Here is a 22,747-nt window from a genome sequence, read left to right on the forward strand (position 1 = left end):
ATACAACTGTGATGAGTGGGATTGCTTGGTATTTAATACTTAGCCATATCTAATTTATGCTCTGTGTTACAGGATCTGAAAAAGCCTTTTGACAAAGCTTGGAAGGACTATGAAACAAAAGTGTAAGTGTTTTCCCTTTTAGAAATAAGTGCAGAATTTGGTTTCTAGATTAAAGCTGAACTGTAGTTCTCAAAAAGATTTTAGAGAGAAGTTAGTCCAGGGAGGAAAGTATCTATAGTGCTATAGTTATGCTTTGTGATGTCAGGTACTTGAGGAGTAGTTTGAAGTTAAGGTTTGGGTTCAAATTCTCATTCTGCCTATTCCTTTATGACTGTGGGTAACTCGCTTTTCTAATCTGGGCCTCAGTTTCTTCGTCTATAAAATGAGAACATTAGACTAAATAATCAAAACTTTCTTCCAAACTCCTACGATCCTATGAGTTTCAATTTTAAAAAATATTATCGTAAATACATACTTATGTTCCTTGAAAAACAGTATTTAAATATGTTTTTCCTTGGACCCTTCCCATCCTTTCATTTTAAATTATTGAAGAAAATTATTTTCAGAAAAGTAATTAAGTCTCCGTTAAAAGCACAGCCATGATTATTTTTTAAAAGATGCTATGTCCATTTTATCATTAGCAATGGCAGGGTTTTCTGTTTTCCCAAGGGCCCTGAATGGTTTCTGAAAGTTGTAAGCACTCTTTCTGCTTTATATGTGTCTTTTGCCCCATCATTTTCTCTGGAGAGATCTGAAAGCTACCTTGTTTGAATAGAAGCAACAGAAGTGAGAAGGTGTGGGGTAACCCAGAAAGCTTGGACATGGGATGGAGAAGACATGGGTGCACATTTTTGTTCTACCGTTCCCTACCTGTGTGTTCTTAGGCAAAACTTTCTTCGCCTCAGTGCAACAGTTTTTCCACCTGTAAATGAGAAGTTGAATTCTTATTAGCAAGTTGGATAGAGGCATAAACTGAATGTTAATTAATTTTTCAGATGATATGAAACTGGGAAGACAATAAATAACTTGTTCAGTGAAAAAAATCAAGACCCAAAACAATACCTAGTATGCTAAAATGTCGAGTTGAATCTAGTTAGATAAAATTTGCAAAGTCTTAAACTTAGGTTCAACACAATCAACTTTATAGGAATAGGTTGGTGGAGAGGGAAGATACTTTCATCTGAAAAAATCCAAGGTTTTTAGTGGACTGCTAGCTCAGTGAGTCAGCAGTGGTGTTTGGAAGCCAAGAAAACTAATGCATTCTCAGCCTACATTAAAGAGATAACAAAGTAGGGTCCAGGACTAGGGGCAACTAGGTAGTACAGTGGAGAGATTGCCAGGCCTGGAGTGAGGAAGATTTATCTTCCTGAGTTCAAATCTGGCCTCAGACACTTCCTAGCCATGTGACATTGGACAGACCACCTAACCTTGTTGTCCACAGTTCCTCATCTGTAAAGTAGGCTGGAGAAGGAAATGGCAATGGCAAACCACTTTAGCCAAGAACACCCCAAATGGGGCCGTGAAGAGTCAGACATGACTGAAGTGACTTCTTTGGGAGTATTATTAGTTCTTAGTGCTTCGGATTAGACAAGATCAATTGAACAACAATAATAATGATGAGAGCCTTTATATAGCACTTTAAAGTTTGCAGAACACTTTACAAATATCATGTCATTTTACCCTCATATCAGCCCTGATGCTGTTATAATAATAATAATTATATGTATATATAAATCATAGATGCTGTTATAATCTCTGTTTTACAGATGATGAAACAATCTCATTGAAGTGAAATATTTGCTTATGGTCATACAGCTAGTAAAGGTCTGAGGAATTGGGGATATTGAGTCTGGAGAAGAGAATACTTGGGGAGGGGATGGGGCAAAACAGCTGTCTTCAAATATTTGAGAGGCTATCATATGAATAAAGAATGTGATTTGTTTTGCTTGGCCACAACTAGAGGCAATGTCTAGATGTTGCAGAAAGTTGTATTTTGGCTCGAGGTGAGGAAAAACTTCTTAACAATAGGGTCATCAAAAAAGAGAAGAGACAGATATAAGAAATAATGAGTTCTCTCTTACTAGATGACTTTTAGCAAAGACTGGCTGGCCACTTGTCAAAAGTACCACAGATTTTTTGGTTCAGGTGTGGCTTAGAGTAGATGGATTTTTATGGCACTTTCAAATCTGATTCTAGAAATCTCAGTAGATGTGTTTTTCAGGCCCTTTCCAGTTGAATCTTGGTGACTGAACACAAATACAGTTGTTTATCTATGTTTTGTCCTAGACTTTTAAGTGAACTATTCAATTTTTTAACTTGTTTGTACCCCAATCCCCCACATCAAGTAAAAACTACTGTTAATGGGGGCGGCCAGGTAGCACAGCGAGTAAGAGCACCGGCTCCAGTGTTGAGAAGACCTGGAGATCGAATCCCGGGCTCAGACACTTAGCACCCACCCAGAAACACCTGGCTGTGTAACCTTGAGCAAGTTACTTAACCCCAATTGCTTAGGGGCAGCCAGGTGGCTCAGCAAGTAAGAGTACCGGCTCCAGTGTCGGGATGACCTGGATCAAATCCGGGCTCAGATACTCAGCACCACACCCAGAGATAATAACTGGCCATGTAACCTTGAGCAAGTTACTTAACCCCAATTGCTTTAAAAAAAAATAAAATAAAAAAAAACTACTGTTAATGACTCAAAACAATTTACAATTTTCAGTGCCATTTTTACCATTGCAAAATGGGGAAATTTACTAATACAGTGGTTTGAATATAAGCTGCTTATGAATGTAAATTGTCACCAAACATAGACTGTACTGCTAAAAAGATACTTTTTAATCACTTTTATTGATACTTTGTTTTTAATACTAAATAAATCTACAGATTATTTCCACTTTTTGAAGTCTTTTGTAACAAAGTAAAAGTAATAATTTGTTGACCTCATCCGAAAGTGCATGTAACATTTCACATCTTTAGCACTCCATCTTCTCTGTTCTTAAAAAGTTAACAAACCTGTTCTCTCTTCATTCTCATTAAAAAAAACATTTAAAAAAAATTTTTGTAACAAATATGTATAGTCAAGCAAAACCAATTCCTCCATTGTCTATATACGTGTGTGTGGGTGTGTGTGTGAGAGAGAGAGAGAGACAGAGACAGAGAGATCCCATGCCCCATATCCAGCACTTCTCTGTAACAAATAATGTACGTTCATTACTGGTCCTCCGGAATCATGAATGGTCTTTGTATTGATCATAGTTTTTATTCAGAATTGATTGTTTTAACAATGTTGTTATTATGCAAATTGATCTTCCGGTTCAGCTTGTTTTATTCCTCATGAGTTTATAGGAGTCCTCAAAAATGTTTATTTTAAAATATTGATGTTTATATATATATATATATACACACACACACACACACACACACACACATTGGAAACAACTGCACGAAATTACTAAAATTTTAAAATATTTCTTTCACTTTAAATGAAAATGTTTCAGTCCTTTTTATGATCAGTACTCTCTTCCTACTTTTGTTGTCTTTTAGTGGGATATTATAAGCTTCATTCAGGTTTTATTCAAGCTATATTTAAAGAAAACATGGCCTGTATTCAGACCACTGTGGTATCTAGGTAACAGAGTCATGAGGCTTAATGGTTCCAGTAATGATTGTCACAAAATATTTGAGAAATACAGAGCTTTGCATGATTTTTTTTTTTTTTGGCTTAGTAAAGAAAGAATGGTGAAGATGGGGAGAAGATCTGAGGTGCAAATGGATGAAAGTGCTAGGGAAATGTTAATGGAAATAAAGTAAACAGGGCATATCCACACAACAACCCATTCCAACACAGTAAAACTCAGCCTGACTGGTTTGAGAAGTGTTTGACAACGTGCATACTGATTGGCAAAAGGACATCATGCTTCTGGACTGCTTTCAGTCCATCCCCCTAGTCAGCTTTTCGTGTGACTTGATTGAGTAATGTTCCTAAGACACTATTGTGATTGTGCCACTTAGAAACCTTTAGTGGCTCATCATTGCCTACCAAATAATGTTTAATCTCTTCACTCAGGGTCTCAAGGCCCTCCTTTTACTGCCTCCAGCATTACTTGTTCAGCCATCTTTTGCTTCATATGTTTTTGTTTTATCCAATGTGGACTATCTTCCATCCTCTGTTCTGTCTTATTTCTTTCCTATCCCTGTGCTTTTGCTCATAATGATTCCCATGCTTGGAATAGTCTGTCTTTCACCCCTGTCTGTTAGTCATTTCCCTTTTGTTCCAGTCCTACCTTGAGTCACCTTTTCCATGAACTCTGATTCTCTCTCCTCCCTCCCCCAGGTAGAAGTATTTTCTCCTCTCCCTCCTCCTTTTCCAGTGTCCCTTTTCACTTTCTCCCATCTCAAATTTCTCATAGCACTTTGACTTATCCCTGACCGCATTACCGTTTGCCTTCTGTTATATTCATTTCTTACTGTATCCCTCCGCTATTAGAATTTAAGCTCTTCAGGGCAAATATTATATCCTTTGCTTCTCCGGGGACTGTAGTATTGCCTTACACATCTTAATGCATGTTTGCTAGATAGAATTAAATTACTAAAATGACCCCAGTAGTCAAACAGGGTTGGCCTTATTACCCCTGCTTTGTCAAATAAGGAGCCTGAGGTGGAGAATGCTTAAGTGATTTGTCCAGAATTATCTAACAGGTTAAAAGGCAAAACCTGTAGTAGAACCTAGTTTTCCTGACTGCCAGGCCTGTGGTCTTTCCACCACATTACCCTGTTTCTCATAGTAGGAAGAATTATTTGTAGAAAGCAATCCATAGGATGGAATGGCTTCTATCCAGGAATAACTTGAAAGGATTGGGCCTCTTGTCTTAAAAGGATAAAGTTAGAGACTGATGAGATAGAAACTTCTGAAGTCATGAAGTGGCTGGAGGGAGTTTAGAATTGTTCCAGGAATCCCAGAATATTATAATTAACAGTATTCCAATTAAGAAGGGAGTTTTAGGATAAAGAGAAATTATTCTGTACAGAAGAAATTCCTTTTTGAAAAGGCATTAAACAAAGACATTCAGTAAGGGGTTAGATAAATTCAAGGACAATATAACCATTCCTAGCCATATTGAGAGAAATTAGGTCACTGACTTCAGTCTGTAGAGGCATAGTATATCATAGCCTGAAGGAACTTTAGAGATCATCTTCACCAACCCTTTCATTTCATAGATGAAGAAACTGAGACCCAAGGAGAACAAATGACATATCTAAGATCACACAGGCTGTACATCCCAAATCTCCTTACTCCCAGTTCATTGCTCATTCCACTTAATCAAGATGCAGCCTTTGCCAGTGAACAGGACTTTGGTCCTGTTTCATGTGCTCCATCTTCCTACTTTTCTGCCTATGTCCTAGTTGGGTTACTATTGCTTGAGTGGAGGCATTGTCAGATGGGAGGAGAGAAAGTGAAGGAAAGTCTAATGTAGCAGCAACAGCCAAGGAGAATGGCAATATAGCTGACTGGTTAAGTCATGGCTGTGGTAATAGGGAGGCAGACCAGATGGCCTGGCATGCTACCTTCTGGCACATGCTGAAAGTTGCTGACCTCTGTTATCCTCCTGGCTTCTATCCCATATGGCTAAATTTAGTTCATTATTACTGCAGTTAGGACAAGAGTGGGGAATCTTATGATGAGAATCACTAGCCTAACAAAAGAGACCATCAAAGGTCAATTATAAGTAAAGAAAGAAAAAGTAATTTAATTCATGGTGGGTATTTTTTTTCCCTTGGAGAAAAAGAAAACATTCAACTTAAGTGCTTTTTAAATTAAGAACAGGGAACATAAAACTCAATTCCACATTAGCTCCCTAGGGAGAAATTATTCTCTGGGTGGCAGCAGCAGTGATCAGAGCAGTATTACCCCCATGGGCAGAATGAAATCAAACTGAGGGCCAAATTGGGCCCCTGGGTCAGATAGTCTCCTCTCTGGCCTAGACAGTTATAAAGTCTCTGAAGACAGGTTGGCATTGTTAATATTTTAGGACCTGTCTTAAAAACCCACAGTCTTAAAGCTATAACAGACCTTTGAGATCATCCTGACCAAGCAGGGGACCAAGTACCCCCAAAAGTGAAGTGATTTGTCTAAGGTCACACAGAGAATCACTTGCAGAATCAGGACTAAGATCTAATTATTCTGATTCATTGTCTAGAGTTCTTTCTGTTTATTCAGTTCAAGTAAGAGAACATTAAGTGCTTAGCACAGAATACATTTTATGTGTATGTATGTGAGTTCAGTTGTTTTCAGTCATGTTAAATTCTTCATGACCCCATTTGAGGTTTGCCTCAATATATATATATATATCCAATAAACATATTGGAATGGTTTGCCATTTCTTTCTCCGATTCATTTTATAGGTGAGGAACTGAGCCAAATAGGGTTAAATGACTTGCCCAGATTCACCCCAACTAATAAGTTTCTGAGGTCAGATTTGAGTACATGAAGATGAGTCTTCCTGACTTCCAGGCCCAGCACTGTAACCACTGTGACACCTTGCTCTGTGTGTGTGTGTGTGTGTGTGTGTGTGTGTGTGTGTGTGTGTGTGTATGAGTAAAGTAGAAAGTGGCAGCAAACTACACTGAAATTTTTCTACCTCTGTTTTAGAAGAGAGGTGATTAATTCAACATGGAGGAATGACTTTCAAGAAGTTCAGAAGCTGTACTACAATTTTTCTTGTCTATACCTTTTCTGTGCCACATATTCCTGTTATGGTTACATTTGTGTCTAGGTTTGTCTCCCTGATTGACATGGTGAACTTCTTGAGAGCAGGGATTTTGTTTTATTCATCTGTATAGCCTGATGACTTTGTACAGCTCTGCCTCGCTCAGATCCAATTCATGCATGTGAGGATATCACACTAGTGATGTCATTGACCTGCTTTGAGAAAGAAAGATGAATAATAGTAACATGTAGCCTTGTAACACCTAGGACAAAGTGCATTGCACATAGTAGTTGCTCAGTAAATATCTGTTGAATTAAGTTGAACCTAGCAGGCTTTTTGAGGATCATAGGATTTAGAAAAGACCTTGAAGATTATCTGCTCTTCATTTTATAGATGAGTAACCTGGGATCCAGAGGGGAAAGGGTATGTATGTGAATTGTCTTGCCAGAAGTCTTTGGCATGCATAGCAGAACTAAGATTCAAACCCAGATCCTTAGACTACATGCAGGCCACGCTACAGGATAATATTGGCCTCTGCAGGCTGTGTAGTAAGCAGGGGGGCCTTTAAGGAGGCTGCTCTGAATCCTTCGGTCAATAGGCAACTTTGATTTATTGTTGCTGTTTTTCCCCCAGGACAAAAATAGAAAAGGAGAAAAAGGAGCATGCCAAGCTTCATGGGATGATTCGCACTGAAATAAGTGGAGCTGAAATTGCTGAAGAAATGGAGAAAGAAAGGAGGTTCTTCCAGCTACAAATGTGCGAGGTAAGATGCTGAACAAGCACAGATGTCCAGTGCCGGTAAAGAGCCTAGGAAGCAAATGAAAATCTGCTTTTCTCTCTCATTAGGAGTCTTGCAGGTAGACTTATCCTTCTCCAAGGGAGCTTTGTTTTTGTTTTTTAAAGAGAACTATTGGGCCCAAGGGCAACATAGTTATTGGATCCAATTTTTTCCAATGACTTTAGCACATTAATTTTGATAAGGGAACCTAAGTCTTCTGTAGCATGAGACTAGAATAGTCTAACACTGGATTGTTCAGTGAATGAAGAAAAAGAAACTAAAAAGAGGGAAAAGCTAGCTATACATACATATGTACACGTGTAAACACACTAACAACACCCCATCTCTCTCACAGACACACACACACCCCACCCACCCCCTTTAATAAAATAACAGACCCTTTTCAGTGCCCTTTCACAGAGCTTTTTGTCTTGATACTGATGTCATGTCCAAAGAGTTTAACCCTTTCCTGTGCCCTCTACTTCATCAGGTCATGGGCAGAGGAGCAAGAGAGAAAAGCCACTTGAGGGGAGAGAGGGAATACTATGATATTTAAAATTCCTATTTAAATTGTATGAGGACCTATTTTTAAAAAGCTAAAACTGCCTGTCATTTGAAAGGTATTTTCAAATAGATTCCACTTAATCATTAGTAATTATAGTTATTGAGGTCAGGGAAGCTTAACTATCCTTCCAAAGCTATTCTCTGTTTTAATGTATTCTGCTGGTACATTACCTAACTGTCCTGACTTGAGGGAAGGAAGAGGGAGCCTTCTTTTTTCATACTTAGTGAAAGAAGAATATCACAGAATAAATTCTTTAAGATGTTGGATACCAGTGTGCTTTTTAAAATATTTTAATTGTGGATCTTTTATAGAAGAAATATAAGAAAACAAAAGTTAACACGTCTGTCCCAGTGTTTGTTCTTCTTAGTAATATAAGTATCCTGTATTTTGATAAAGTATGTGTACTCTCTAGGAAGTAATTAAACTTAAATTTGTGTCAAATGTGGGTTTGTTACATCATAAATCAACTATGTACAATTAACTCTTGATTATCAGGAAGGAATCCAAACATCACTTAATTTTGTCTGTCGAATGTCTGGTGACTGGTTTGGGGAGTAGCTTTGTCTAACTTAAAGAAATTTTTTGAGTAGTTGTCTTTCTAAGATCAAACACTAAGTGAGCAATGGAGGGAGCTACTGTGGAGGCTAACTCAAATTGAAAAATGCAATATAAACTGTTATGAGTGTATATACGTGTGTTCTACTGATTTTCATTTGTATGTGATTTGTCATAATGTAGCTCTAAATTAATGTGTATTGCCAGTGTTGACATGCAGTCAGAATTAATATCTTAATTTAACCAACTATCCAGAGGCAGCAGTGGAGTAGTGACTAGAGAACTGGCCTTACAAGAAAGCTGGGTTCAAGACCCACCTCTGACATACTGGCTTTGTGATGCAGGGCAAGTCACATAACCCCTTATGTGCCCCCAGACAACTGTTGCAGAGTAAAAGTTACCTAACCACTATTGCTAGTCTGTATTGATAGAATTGGTTTCCTTATCAAGAGATTCCTATGTTAAATGAGATTTGTGGTCTGGATCAGTGGTCAAAATCATTATTATGAAAGGCATTGTATTATACTGGGAGTTAGAACACCAAGTTCTTATTCCAGTTCCACAGCTTGCAAGATATGTGATTTTTGGCAAGTCAGTGGATCTCTTTGAGCCTCATTTTCCTCATCTGTAGAATGGGAATAACAACCCTTGCCCTGTACCTCCTGGTGTTGATAAGAAGATCAAATGAGGTTCAGCTGGAGAAAGACACACAGAGATTTTGTGTGCATGTATGTGCGCCTTGCATGTGTGAGAGACAGAGAGAGAGCTACATTAGAGTGTGTATGTGCATTTGTTCTGTGCTTGTATGGAGCCTTATGTCTTGGGCTGGAAAAGAGACTTTTAAAAAAATTCTGTACATACTACTTGATAAGCTTTCTAAGTAGTTCCATTTGATGTGTTATTGGGAGGAACAATTTGCCATGTTAGAAATGCATTATTTTGACAGTGTCTCAGAGAAACACTCAACTCCAGTTTAAAGAGAGACTCTTGTCTAAAAGGTGTCATTCAGGCTTATTCAGTTCTGAAATTCTTTTCCCATTTTAATTAAAAGCATTTTAAAACTTGTTTGAAAGCTTTTTGAAAACAAGCACAGAAAGGCAGAAGCCACCTTTGCCCTCTCCCCTTCTTCAGCCTACGGTGCGATATTTCAGATTTGATTGTATTTTTAGCTAAAGATGTACCACATGACTTCTCTTAAGTTTGAGTTGTTTGTTGCTTAATTTGGAGGGGGAGGGGCAATGGCAGTCCTTTTTTCTTCTCATTGGCATATGAAACCTATCTATACATCCAAATCCTGGCTAGTGCTGAAATTGCTAGTTCATTAACACCCTCCACATGAACTAATAGATAGCAGAACCTAAGATAAGTCTGATTGATTATTTTTCTTGCTCTTCTACCTATCATTAATATTGTTAATAGTAACATAATAATAATTAATCATTGATGCTACTAAAAACAATTGGTAGTAATTAATAAGTAACTAATAATTATCAGTGTAATAATCCCTTACATTAATGCAATAATATTAATAATTAACACTGCTATGTTTGTGGTTGAACATAGGCTTTTCTACCATGTGTCAATCATTGAACCTCTCTGAATATCAGTTTCCTCTTTTATGAAATAGGGATAATAGCTTTGATATTTCACCATTGTTGCCTTTGAAAAGTGAATATGTACAGTGCTTTGTGAACCTTAAAGCACTATAGAGGTGCCAGTTCTTCTTCTAATAATATATGCCATATGTAGCAAGCATGTATTACCTAAGCAGTCTAGGATCCAAGGATTTAGTGTTAGAGTGAGTCTTAACTGATTCTGTCCCTTCATGGACTAAACAAGTAGTAAGTAGTGGAATATTTAAGCCTAGCTTTTCTAATTCCAAATATGATCATCTTTTTAGCTTCTTCTGTGTTGAAATAAGATGTGAAGAACTCCCTGACCATCAGAGTTATTAAACACTAGATGGGTCCTAGAGGTTGGTCATAGAGACTTTCTCAGGAGATCTCCAGTAAAGGAAGTTCATTATTCCACTATGTAGATTATACCCTAAGGATATTATTAGAGAGAATGAAGGTTGTATGTGTATAAAAATATCTGGAGAGGCTTTATTTATGTTGATGGAAATCTGGAAATATGCACAATGATTGGGAATGATGACAAATTGTGGTGTAGCAACATAAAGAATCATTAGTGCTCCATTCAAAATGACAAAAATGAAGAATGTATGGAAACTCAGGGAGATATTTATGAAATAATGCCAAGCAAACAAAGCAGAATAAGAACAATAGAATGCACATTGGCTAGAGAATTAAAAAAAAAACAACAGAAAAATACATAGTCAGATGGAAAAGGCATTAAAAAGGGCACATGAAGGAAATGAGGTATTAGTTATTTAGTTAAAGTGTATATTTTTAAAGTATTAAGGTGTTCTGTTTTAATGAATAGACATTTTATAGCTCTAGCTGGATTAGATCATTAATTCCCAAGCCTAGTGTTTTGTTTTTGTTTTTTGACAACCCTGGTGACTCTGGTTGTTGAAGCAGCTATTGCACTGTTTTCCCTAAAAATCCACTTCAGAGATTTAAACAGAAATTCTTTGTTTTGCTAAGGGCAGAGGATTGTCATAGAATCAAATAGGTTACAATAAAATATTGCGTTTTCTCAAAGACTGCGAATCACTGCTTTGATTCTCTGTGTTTAATGTACATAACAGTGTACTCTTCTATAGCACTGACATAATAATAATAGCTATCATTTATATAGCAGAGTGCCTTACAAATATGATCTCATTTGATCCTCACAACAGTCTTGGGAGGTAGATGTTCTTATTATTCTCATTTTACAGATGAGGAAACCTGAGAGAAGTTAAGTGACTTGCCAAGGGTTACACAGCTAGTGCGAGATTTGAACTCAGGTCTTCCTGACTCCAAGTCTAATGCACTCTCCAGTGTGCCTCCTAGCTGACACTTACATAGCATTTTCTCTACAATAACCCTATGAGGTAGGTAGTGCAAGTGTTATTCTCATTTTCTGCATGAGGAAATTTATATTTGAAAGAAGTGGCTTTCCCCGTGGTTCACACACCTAGTAAGCAGCAAGGCTGGGATTTGTACTCACTTCTCCTGCCTTAAAATCCATCCTCTTTCAACTCTGTCATGCATCCTCTCATACATCTCTAGCATAGTCACAACTTTTACCTTTCTTTAGTGTACCTTCACATAATTCATAGCACATAGTATAGGGACTTAATGACTGTTTGAATTGAATTAAATGTCCTGATAAAGAAACGATAAATTCATTTAAAATTAACAAAGAAAATTTTTATTTAGCTCTAATTGCATGATTCGCATTTGGAGGAGATAAAAAATGAATGAAGGACATGATCCCTACCGTTATGGAAATTAGGCTCTTGTTGGTCTTATATTACTTGACACAGTTTGCTTTTTAGTTGCCTACTTATTCCTGTGAATTGTTCTTTTTTTTTTTTAACAGTACTTACTAAAGGTTAATGAAATCAAGATTAAAAAAGGAGTTGATTTACTTCAGAACTTGATCAAGTATTTTCATGCACAGTGCAAGTAAGTTTTTCTTTCTTGTGATTATACTTAAAAATGTATCTTTTTTCATGGTAGCTGTGGGTATTTTAATATGGAGAAGAAATCTACTAAGTTATGACACTCATTCAGAATTTCATTTTGCCTTGTTAGATTTGTAGGACATTTTTGTCTTTTCTTTGTTTTTTTGGGATAAAGTGTTTTGTTTAGATAAATTAGTGTCTGTTGCTTTGGTGTTCATTAAATATTAAATGATAATAGCACCAATTGTGTGAAATTAGATTAAAGTTCGTGCATTATTGTCCAATGAAATCTGCCACAGCCAGTGTGGCTAACATTACTCAACTGCATATACAAAGAATAAGAGCTTGATATTTGCTTTTTCTAAGTTTTTCCATTTCTAAAATTCAAGAGACATGATAAGTGAGAAGTGATTTAACTTGGCTGGTGAACGCCACAAGCTGCACTTAAGAAACAGAGTGACCTGAGCATAGAAAACATTAGCCCCTGGAGCACATTTAAAGGAATACGATTTTACATAAACCCATGCTCTTGGCTCTAGGGTAATCCCTCATTTTCCCCTCTTTTCCCCTTGCCCGGGGGAAATTTAGGAAGTGAATCTGTTCATTACTACTATTTTATTTCTCAGTGGTTATTCTGGGTTTTCCTATTCTTTATTTGCCCACTTGGTCGGTTGGATAGCAACAGGGCTTCCTTTTTTGGTCAATTGAAAGAGAAAGTTGACCTTTTATGGGCATAATTTCACTTAAGTATTTAAAAATAAATAATTTCATCAATGTGGGTATTTGTTTCATCAAGGTAGATTGCAGCCTTTACCATAGCCTTATGAGTTCCTGAAAAAAATTTATTTTTTTTTTTTTGGTGGCCAACTTCCTAATGATGAACCTTTCTGAACTTATTAGCTAGATTGATCAGACCTTTGCCAGACTTGCAAACAATAACAATAATAGCTAGCATTTACATAGTACTTTAAGGTTTACAAAGCACTTTACAAATGTTATCTAACTTTATCTTCACAATAACTCTGGGAGGTAAGATAATAATTATACCAGTTTTACAGATAATGAAACTGAGGCAGTAAGTAGGGTGACAACAGCTATTAAGTGTCTGAGGCCACATTTGAATTCTGGTCTTTCTGACTCCAGGTCCATAATTACACTGCTCCATAGAACTACCTTGAAGCCTTTCTAACTTTCTAGGACCTGACCAAAAGCTGGCATTGCTTTTGCATGTCTATGTCAGGGTTGGGGAACCTGTGGCCTCTAGGCCTCATGTGGCTTCTAAGTCCTCAGTTGCAGCCTTTTGACCAAGTCCAAGTTTTATAGAACAAATAATTTTATTAGGGGAATTTGTTCTGCGAAGTTTGGATTCAATCAAAGGGCCGCACTTGAGGTAGAAGGCCACATGTGGCCTTGAGGCCACAGGTTTCCCATCCCCGGTCTAAGTGTCTGTGCCATGATGAGGCGTTGGTGAAATGCTTTAGTATAGGATAAGCCACTGGCCTTTTAAAAGGTAGATCTCCCACTGTCAGAATTGCCCATCAAAGTCACTTAGAAGAATTGAACATTTTTGTTCTTTTAAAACAAAATATAGAGGGCCTAGTGATCCTACAAAAGAAAAGTGACCATTAGCATTTCTTTTCTTATGTACATAAATGTTACATCAATCTTGAATGTAAGTGGTGTGTATTGGAAGAGCTAAGAGAAGATATTCTGCTCTGAGCAGTAATAAAGTATCATCATCATTATTTCTAGTCTTTTTTTTTTGTCTTTAGGGACATTTGCAATTCCAAATTGTATTCAAACCATCCTAGACTATATAATTCAGTGGCCTTTGCTAATAAAGTTTGAATGTCTCCTTTCTCAAGAAATCTAGAATTAGGGGTGATTCTTTTTTTAATAGAAAGGGATTAGGTATTTAGGAGCAGTAGATTTTCAGAAATCTTGAGAATTAACACTGAGGACACAAAAAATAGAAGACCAAGAACTTGATTCAGGGGTCCAGGAAATATTTATAATATTAAAAAACTAGTATTTGTGATGTTTGTCAAAAGTCAATATTTCTTTGCATAGAAGATTAGAATCATGCCTTGGATATTTGGCACTTTTGAGTGGCAATGATGCTTCAATTCAGCATACTTTTTGTTTGTAAGCACACACCAGGAAGTGGTGGTCACCACTTTGTAGATGATAAAACGAAAGTTCATCAAAATTATAGTGACTTGGTCGTGTATTAATCAATAAGCATTTATTTAGTGCCTTTGGTGTGTCAGAGATTGTATTAGGTCCTGGGGATGATAAGACAACCATGAAATAAACCCTCACTCAAGGAATTTATAGTCTGTTTGGGGGGAAAATAGGTATATATTATATTAAGATATACAAAGTAAATCCAAAGTGATCTTTTGGGAAAGGGGGAAGGTACCAGCTGGTATAAGAGGGGTAGGGTCATGCAGAAGGCAGCATTTACATATCTAGTAAGTGTTAGAGATGGCATTCAAAATCAAGGCTAGCATTCTGTTGACCTTGTTAATACAAACAGCAAGGTGGCACAATGCTTGGAGTTAGGAAGACTGGATGTTGAAATCCAAAAGGAGCTGTGTGTTCTTGGGCAAGTCATCTAATCTCTGCCTCAATTTCCGCAAGTATCAGACTGGGATAAATGATAACATCTTCCTCACAGGGTTGTTGTCAGTATCCAATGAGATAATAATTGTACTTAGCACATTGTAAGCACTAAGTGTTAGCTGCAGCTATAATAATGATTATTATTAATACGTATTAAGTAATGTTAATAATAATTAGTATTTTGCCAAGTTATTTGTTACTGATCCTGGCAATGAGTACATCTTTAGAAAAACAAACATTTTGAGGAAGTGGTTTTTAGCTTAGCTAAGTAGGACTTTCTCACTATCAGGAGGGTTGCTAGGTTTCAAAGATTCTTGGAGCTCTACTTTCCCCAGGGATATTTCTGCACTGGGGTTACCAGAGGTTGAAATTGGTCTATTATTGGTTAGTTATTAAGTCATACCCATAATTCCCTTAAACTTGGAACTTCTAGCCAGAGGGTGAAACATACTTTCCAACTTCTACACCCTTGACACTCTTGTCCTAAAGATGAACGTGTGAGGTTTGTAGTAGCCCGATCCCTGTGGCCCTTAATGATTAGCTGCTGAGTGCTTATAACTCACAGCCTGTGTTTTCTTTTTCCTTTTCTCCTTCCTGGGCTTCTTTGTTTATAGCAACCTCGTATACTTTTGGTGCTTAATTTTTGGAGGGAGGCATCTTGATGCAGGGTTAGGAACTGTGAAGAAATAGACATTTTCTGCACAAAAATGCTTAGGCCTGAGATCCTCTTTGGAAGGTAGTTTCCCCAAGAGCCAAATAAGAAACAGTTTGTGTAAGATTCTCCTTCTTTGATATCCTCAGTTGATATGCACAGATTGGTTTGGTTTTTTTTTTTTTAGAACCAATGCTGAGTATCTTAACTCTGTTAAAATAGTTTTTGCCCACCACCATCATCTCTACCATCACCACTTACTTCTGAATACCATCTTCTTCCTTCTATTCTAGTTTGCAAATTGTTTTACTCAGAACATCCTTTTGAATCAGGTAGTTAAAGATTTATTATTTCCATTTTACAAATGATGAAATTGTGGCAAAGGTGGTTTAGAGTGATATGTTCTGGGTTCTCACAATGTCAGAACCTGGAATTGAACCCTTGTCTCCTGTCTCTGAGGACAACTAGGTGGTACAGTGGATAGAGTGTTGGACCTGGAATCAGGAAGACTCATATTCCTGAGTTAAAATCTGACCTCAGACACTTATGAGCTGTGTGACCCTGGGCAAGTCACTCGACCCTGTTTACCTCCATTTCCTTATCTGTAAAATGGACTGGAGAAGGAAATGGCAAACCACTCCAGTATCTTTGCCCTGAAAACCCCAAATGGGATCATGAAGAGTCGGAAATGACTGAATAACAACAACTCCTGTCTCTGAATCCTTCTTACCACTTCAGTATACTACTTAAACACTTCACTGTTTCAAGGCTCTGTGATTTTATGAAGACTGCCTCCAGGGGGGGCAGATCAGCACCTCTGTCCACCTCTTCCTCAGTAGATAATCCTTGTAAGTGGATATGACCAAAAACTCATCACGCAGAAGCTAATATGGTCATGACTCTGTGTACACTTAGGTGGGCTTTTCCTCTGACTAGACAAAGGCTAGTACATCCTTAAGTTGGTACTAACTCTTTAGCTCTTATGTAGAATGTGTCAGAGTCTGTGTGCCATCGGCATCACTTTAGAGAACTTGCTCAGAGTCACGTCTGTGCATTAACAAGAGGACATTAGTGGAGAGAAATTCATGTTGTTGTTGTTTTTAATAGCATGGTCCTTCTAGATGTTTACATTTGTTTTTCATGAACTGTTCATACTAAGTGCTATACCTGTGAGCATTATTTATGGGCTTTTAAAAAAATGATTAATATATTTGGCCATTTGAGTGTTTTCTGAGCCCAAGTTTCCTATTTCCTTTGGCTCAGCTTGGTATTCCTTGAGCTCCGTGGGTGGTAGTTCTCTATTCACCAATTTTCAGTTCCTTATTAATTTTCTTCCCTTCTTCTTTATCAACATAGTCCACTGTCTTACAATAAAAATCTCTAGTTCCTTTTATCCCCCTTCCCTCCCACTCTTTATTGCCCTTCCCCTATCTCCCAGTTCTTCCTCTTTTTCCCTCTAGTCATACTTTTGGGGCTTAGGTTCTTTCACATCAGAAGATCAACCAATTATAAGCCACTTTTTCTGTAGTCATATTTCTTATTGTATGTTGCAGGCAGAGAAGACATTTTAGGTGCTGCTATAATAATAAAATACATAGACTATTTTCTCTTCAGGCTTAATGTAGCTCCTCAGAATCAGGAAAATAGAATTTGTTTGCCTAACCTAATTTTTCAAGTACCACTTAATTCTCATTTGCTCAGAATTTTGAGGTTCTTTTTTATTCCCTTATAATTATTAAGTACCTTAGCCCTTTTCCTATTAAAGTAGCTTTTTTCTCCTTCCTTTTCTGTATTAAACTTGAAAATCCAGCTAAATTGTCTTTTCCCTTGTCTTTTTTTTTTTTTTTTTTTTTTTTTTTTTTTTTTTTTTAGTTTCTTCCAGGATGGACTGAAAGCTGTTGAAACCCTCAAACCCTCCATCGAAACTCTCTCAACAGATCTTCACATAGTAAGATGTGACCTCCCATATTTGTGTTGTAACAGTTTTTACTATTAAAGAAATATTTTTACTTCAAATGCTGTCACTCTGCCTTCTTGAATTTCCATACTATTCTGTCAGAAATCCTTTTTAAGATTTATTTTTAGATTATTCTGCATTGAATAAAAAAAACCTGAGCATTTCCCTATACAATGTAGATCGTAAAGAGATAATAATGTATAAAATAGCACATTTCTATTGCATACGCCTTGTATTTTCTCCTCTTAGACTATATTCAACATATTATTTTCAAAGCTATGCTCTTTGTATTGAGCAATTTTCTTCTAATGCCACTTAGCATGGTTGTCAATTCTTTCATATTCCTACTTATTACCTATCTTTGTTTTGGTTGTTTGGAATATCTTAACTAATTAAGGAATAATTTTCTTGTATAATGTTCAGTAGACTTTTGGCTTTCTTCATTTTTAACCCAAGTTTTGCCTTTTCCATCTAATTTAGATCAAACAGGCACAGGATGAAGAAAGAAAGCAGTTAATACAGCTACGAGATATTTTAAAATCAGCGCTTCAGGTTGAACAAAAAGAGGTGAGGAGATTTAATTTTGTAGGATCTATGGTTCTCTTGGTTTTTTTCTAAATAGCTTTGAGAAACAGAGTGGTATAATAGTGAAAAGATCACTAGGTTTGGGGTCATTGAACCTGGCTTCACATCCTTGTTTTGTTATTTGCTACCTAAGTGTTCTTGGGCACATTACCCACTTGATGCCTCAGTTTCTCATTTGTAAATGGGAAGAGGTTGGAATGGGTAAGCTTTATGTTGCCTTCTAGCTCTACCAGCCTATGATTCTTAAGACAGCATTATAAAATCAAGTTCCATTGCTGTTTAAGGTCCTGATCTTCAGTACTACCTTGTAAAATCTCTTCTGTGTATCACCTGCCTGGGAAGTGGGCCCAAGAATTTTTCTTGGTGGCTCTGCCTTTCTGTAACACTGTGCTATATCACAAAGGAAAAGACTTATTTATGCTGATTATCTTCTGTGCTAAAATGTTAATATATTCATCTTTTCTCCTTATACACATAAGAAATATAAATTCATAATGTAAAAAGGGTTTTAAAAAAGATTTGTCTTCCAAGGCAGAAATCAGAATAGCTAAAAACCTATAGTCTCTCCTAAATAGTATGGTAGAAAGAATATTAACCTTATAGTTTGGCATTTTGTTCCTGACATTAAGCTTGGACAAGTCACTTAACTTTTCTAAGCTTTATTTTCTTCATCTGTCAAGGGAAGGCCTTGTCTTTTGCAGCTACTATTTCCTATGAAAAGTGGTATCGCTGAATGTTAACATACCAACCAATACCAGGACTTGTACTAGTTGGACTTGATTTTTAAGATACTTTAAAGGCAGTTTTCGTAATAAAGCCCAGTGCAGTGTTATTAAGTTATTGCCTTTCCAAGAATATGCTGTTCTTTAACTTTATATCTGTTTGCTTTGCACTGTAGGAAATGTTTTAAGATGAGAAAACAGGTTCATGTTAATATACTAATAATTAATTTAATAGTAACATAAAACTCAGCATTAAGATTTTTGTTTTATATTCTTGTCCTATAACTGAATATTGTTATTTTTTTCTCCTGAAAATGCACTTGCCTTTTGTGACCGAAGTCTAGGAGAGTAAGTAGTTTAGAATTCCATAAATTGAAGTACTTTGCATGTTCCTTTTTGAACACCAAGAAACTGGATTTTTCTCCCCTGTTTTATTGGGTAGAAAGAAGTAGCTTAAATTTGTGACCCTTTATTTCCTTTTATTTCCACATAATCTTGAATAGAGGACAGAGACTCTTGGTTCTGCCACTTCACCATAAACAGTGAAATTAATATCCCTTTTGCCACCAGGAACTTCCAGAGCTCATAATTTGTCATTTTAAGTTCCCTACTCAAAATGCAGCCTGGAACACTGCCATTTTCTTTCTGGTGTTGAAAATAAATTAAATCCAGTTCCTTGGTTTAGCTACTTAGTGAAATTTCCTGGATTTTTTTTTTTGTCCATTGTGTATGGAAATGTGTATTTTCCTGGTTTCAGTGCACTGAGGAGCTGTCGTCGTAAACATTCACAGGAAGGACTGTATTTTTGTGAATGAGTTAATGTGTATTTTTGTCCTAGTGATCAGTCGTGCTTAAGTGCGAATTCCTCTATGGATTGTTTTCAGTGACTATTTAAAAGAGAGGCTGGGTTGTGCTTATTAGTCTTGTTTGGTTCAGCATGTTAGTACTTTGGGGCCCTCTGTGGAGCATCATTCAAGGAGATTGGGCTTCAGGGACATAGCTCTTATGGCTTTGCCTTCTAGTTCTCATGCCCCACATACTGATATCTTATGAATGGCTTCATTGACAATGTCACTTTCTGCTCCCATTTATTTATATTTGTACTGTCTCCCTCCTCACATTGCTTGTATGGGAAATTCAGTTATGAGTGTTGATTTCTTTTTTTTTTTTTTAATTTGGGAGGAGTGCTAAGAACACACCTCTGTCCTGCATTCTTTCCTTCTCACTCTCCCTGCTGCCACCCTGATTAGGCTCTTACCTCCTTATGCCCAGGTTATTAATACAGTTTCCTAGCCCATGTGCCACCCCAGCCCCCCTTTCCTAGCCCTGTCTTTCATAACACTACTATATTAACCTAAACAGTTCTAAACCTAAACAATTCTAAAATAGTTTTCATTAGGTCACCTCCTTGTTCAAAAAATTTCCTTGGTTTCTCACTGCCTACCAAGTAAAACCCAAACTCAGCTTGGTATTCAATGCCCTTCACAACTTGACCCCAAAATCTACCTTTGTAGAATCATCTCAAACTATACATTCTCGCACTAGGCCAGAGGTGTCAAATACAAACTCCCTAAGTATGGCCCTAAACAAATTAAAATGTAATTGGAAAATATTTAGCAAGATAATTAAAGATTAAAAAAAATAAATTACAATGCATTTGAAAACTAAGTCGATATGCTGTCCCCATAGATCTTTAGGTTTGATTTAGTGGCCCTTGACACCACTGTTCTAGGTGAACTGAACAACATATTTGCCATTCTCCAGATACAATTCAGGCTTTCTTTCCTGCATCTTTTGCCTCTATCAAAGCCTGCTGAATTCCTCATCTTTCAAGACCTAACTCCAATCCTAACCTTCTCAAATCAAATGAGATAGCATGTTAAAGCACTTTGTATACCTTCAAGCTCTCTATAAATGCTAGCCATTATTCTCCATGAAACCTTTGTTGAACGACTTAGAAGTGATTCATCTCTCTTCTCTTCTAATTAACATATTCTAATTTTCATCTTACTTATCTCAGCCCATGTCTCATGACTCCCACTAGACTGTAAATTCCTTGATGACGGTTGTCATGCCTTACTCATCTTTGCATCTCCCCCAGTTCAGTGCATGTGGTAAAACACTTAATAAATGGTTGTAGAAATGTTACACACACACACACACACACACACACACACACACACACACACACGTTTCCTTGCAACCTAGAAAACCTAGGTTATTGTACTGTGACAATTCCAAACATTAGAGGTAAGCAGCAAAAAAGGCAAAAGAATTTGGGATGTGGGAAGAATGAAGACAAAAATGTACGTTGGAAATGAAGTATTGAGGCCAGGAAGAAGCTTCTAGTATCCCAGAGTGGCTGTTCAGTGAATTACTAGGAATGGATGAGAGAAGTTTTTGTTTTTGAATGGAACACTGAGCACAGCTAAGAAAAGCACCAAGTTAAAAAAAAAAAAACCAAGGTAGAGCCAACTCAAAGGTTTATCAGCCCTCTGGGTATAGTGCAAGGCCTGTGTTTGCTTTACTTGAGTACTGTTAGGAGGTTTGGGAGCATGGGACTGCTTTCACATTGCTTGCTATTTCCAGCTTTGCAAAGAAGCATAAAAAATTTACCAGCACATTCACCCAATCTTCAAGTTTATTTTTAAATTTTTTTCCCCTACTCCATCTGCCCCAGTGAGCACATAGGTAGTCAAATAAATATTTCTTACTACAGCTGTCTGCCTCCTTTTCCAACTGGCTACATGTCAATATTAAACCTTTCAGCTCCACTGTTGTTGGGGTTGGTGGTTTTGTAAATTGTATCTTGAATTGCTTTTCAGTGTTCTAACAATTGAAAATAGTTGATAATGCAAGCTGTGGGTGATATGCAATTATTTGGAAGATAAATGTTACAGATTTTTAAATGAGCTTCCTGACTAGCAAGTTGAGTTTTCCCATCTCTCTACCTCTAATCACAGAGTAAACATAGTTTGCATTATTATTATTTAGATTCTGGTTCCTTTTGGTTATTTTTCCTATTTCACCCTTCATTGTTTGGGGTATGTAAAATAGATTGAACAAGAAGATACCTGGTGTGCAGCTATGATTGATGACTCTGACCTGGGTGGTGTACAGTGGAGTTGTATATAAGGATACTAGAAAAGTAGGATGAAGCTAGAATACAAAGATCTTTAAATACTAATCAAAGGACTTTCTTTTTGATACTAGAGACTATAGGAAACCACTGAAGTTTATTAGGAAAATCATTTTGGTCACTGAGTGTAAGGGTTACAGTGGGGGAATACCCAAGTCAGGGAACCAATAAGGGAGCTGTTGGTCCAAGTAAGAGGTGATGAAGGCCTGTGTGGCAATAATGGGGATAGACAAGAGTCCAGTTTTGAACATTTTGAGTTTGAGATACCCCCAAGACATCAGGGTTGAAATGTCCTCCAGGTAATTGGAGATGTGGGACTAGAACCTGGGAAAGAGACTAGGACTGGATAGTCTAGGGGTCTTCCATATAAAAAATAAGTAAACCCATGAGGGCTGATAAGGTCACCAGTTAATAGAGTACAGAAAGAAAAGGGCCCAGGACAGAGCTTTAGGGATAACGACAGGAAGGGGATATAACAGGGATGATGCTCCAGTAGATAAACAAGAAGCACAATTAGATAAGTACAAGGGGAACCAAACTTCCCCAAATCATAGAGAGAGGGAAAGCTTTTTGAATAACATGATATATACTAGTATTGGTTTTACTACTTCATTACTCTCCCTTTGTAGTATGATTCTGTGTCTGCTACCCACAGAAATCTCAGGAGTCCATGAACTTGCTTTAAAAAATATTTTTATAACTATATTTCAGTACAACTGGTTTCCTTTGTAATTCAGTGCATTTCATTTTGTACATTTAAAATATTATTTAGAAAAGAGCTTACTCACTAGGCATCACCAGACTGCCAAAGGGGTCCATGACCCACACAAAAAAGGTTAAGATCCCCTAGGCTAGACAAATAGAATACTGTCCCTATTACATTTC

At 37.0% G+C, this 22,747-nt stretch overlaps 1 protein-coding gene across 2 annotated transcripts in view; it reads left to right on the forward strand.

The window, feature by feature from the left end:
* The window catches only part of ASAP2 (ArfGAP with SH3 domain, ankyrin repeat and PH domain 2), a 258,558-nt gene that overhangs the window by 139,800 nt on the left and 96,011 nt on the right, over positions 1 to 22,747 (forward strand). For both annotated transcript variants that reach the window (XM_069064804.1, XM_069064803.1), the window contains exons 5-9: positions 73 to 122; positions 7,341 to 7,470; positions 12,098 to 12,183; positions 17,332 to 17,407; positions 17,897 to 17,983. In XM_069064804.1, the coding sequence (XP_068920905.1) occupies positions 73 to 122; positions 7,341 to 7,470; positions 12,098 to 12,183; positions 17,332 to 17,407; positions 17,897 to 17,983 (429 nt within the window). The remainder of the gene's footprint in view (positions 1 to 72; positions 123 to 7,340; positions 7,471 to 12,097; positions 12,184 to 17,331; positions 17,408 to 17,896; positions 17,984 to 22,747) is intronic.

This window comes from Petaurus breviceps, unplaced genomic scaffold (assembly GCF_028583685.1).
Source record: "Petaurus breviceps papuanus isolate PSGF00001 unplaced genomic scaffold, PetGlider_PUasm1.0 90644, whole genome shotgun sequence".
NCBI classification, from domain to species: Eukaryota; Metazoa; Chordata; class Mammalia; order Diprotodontia; family Petauridae; genus Petaurus; species Petaurus breviceps.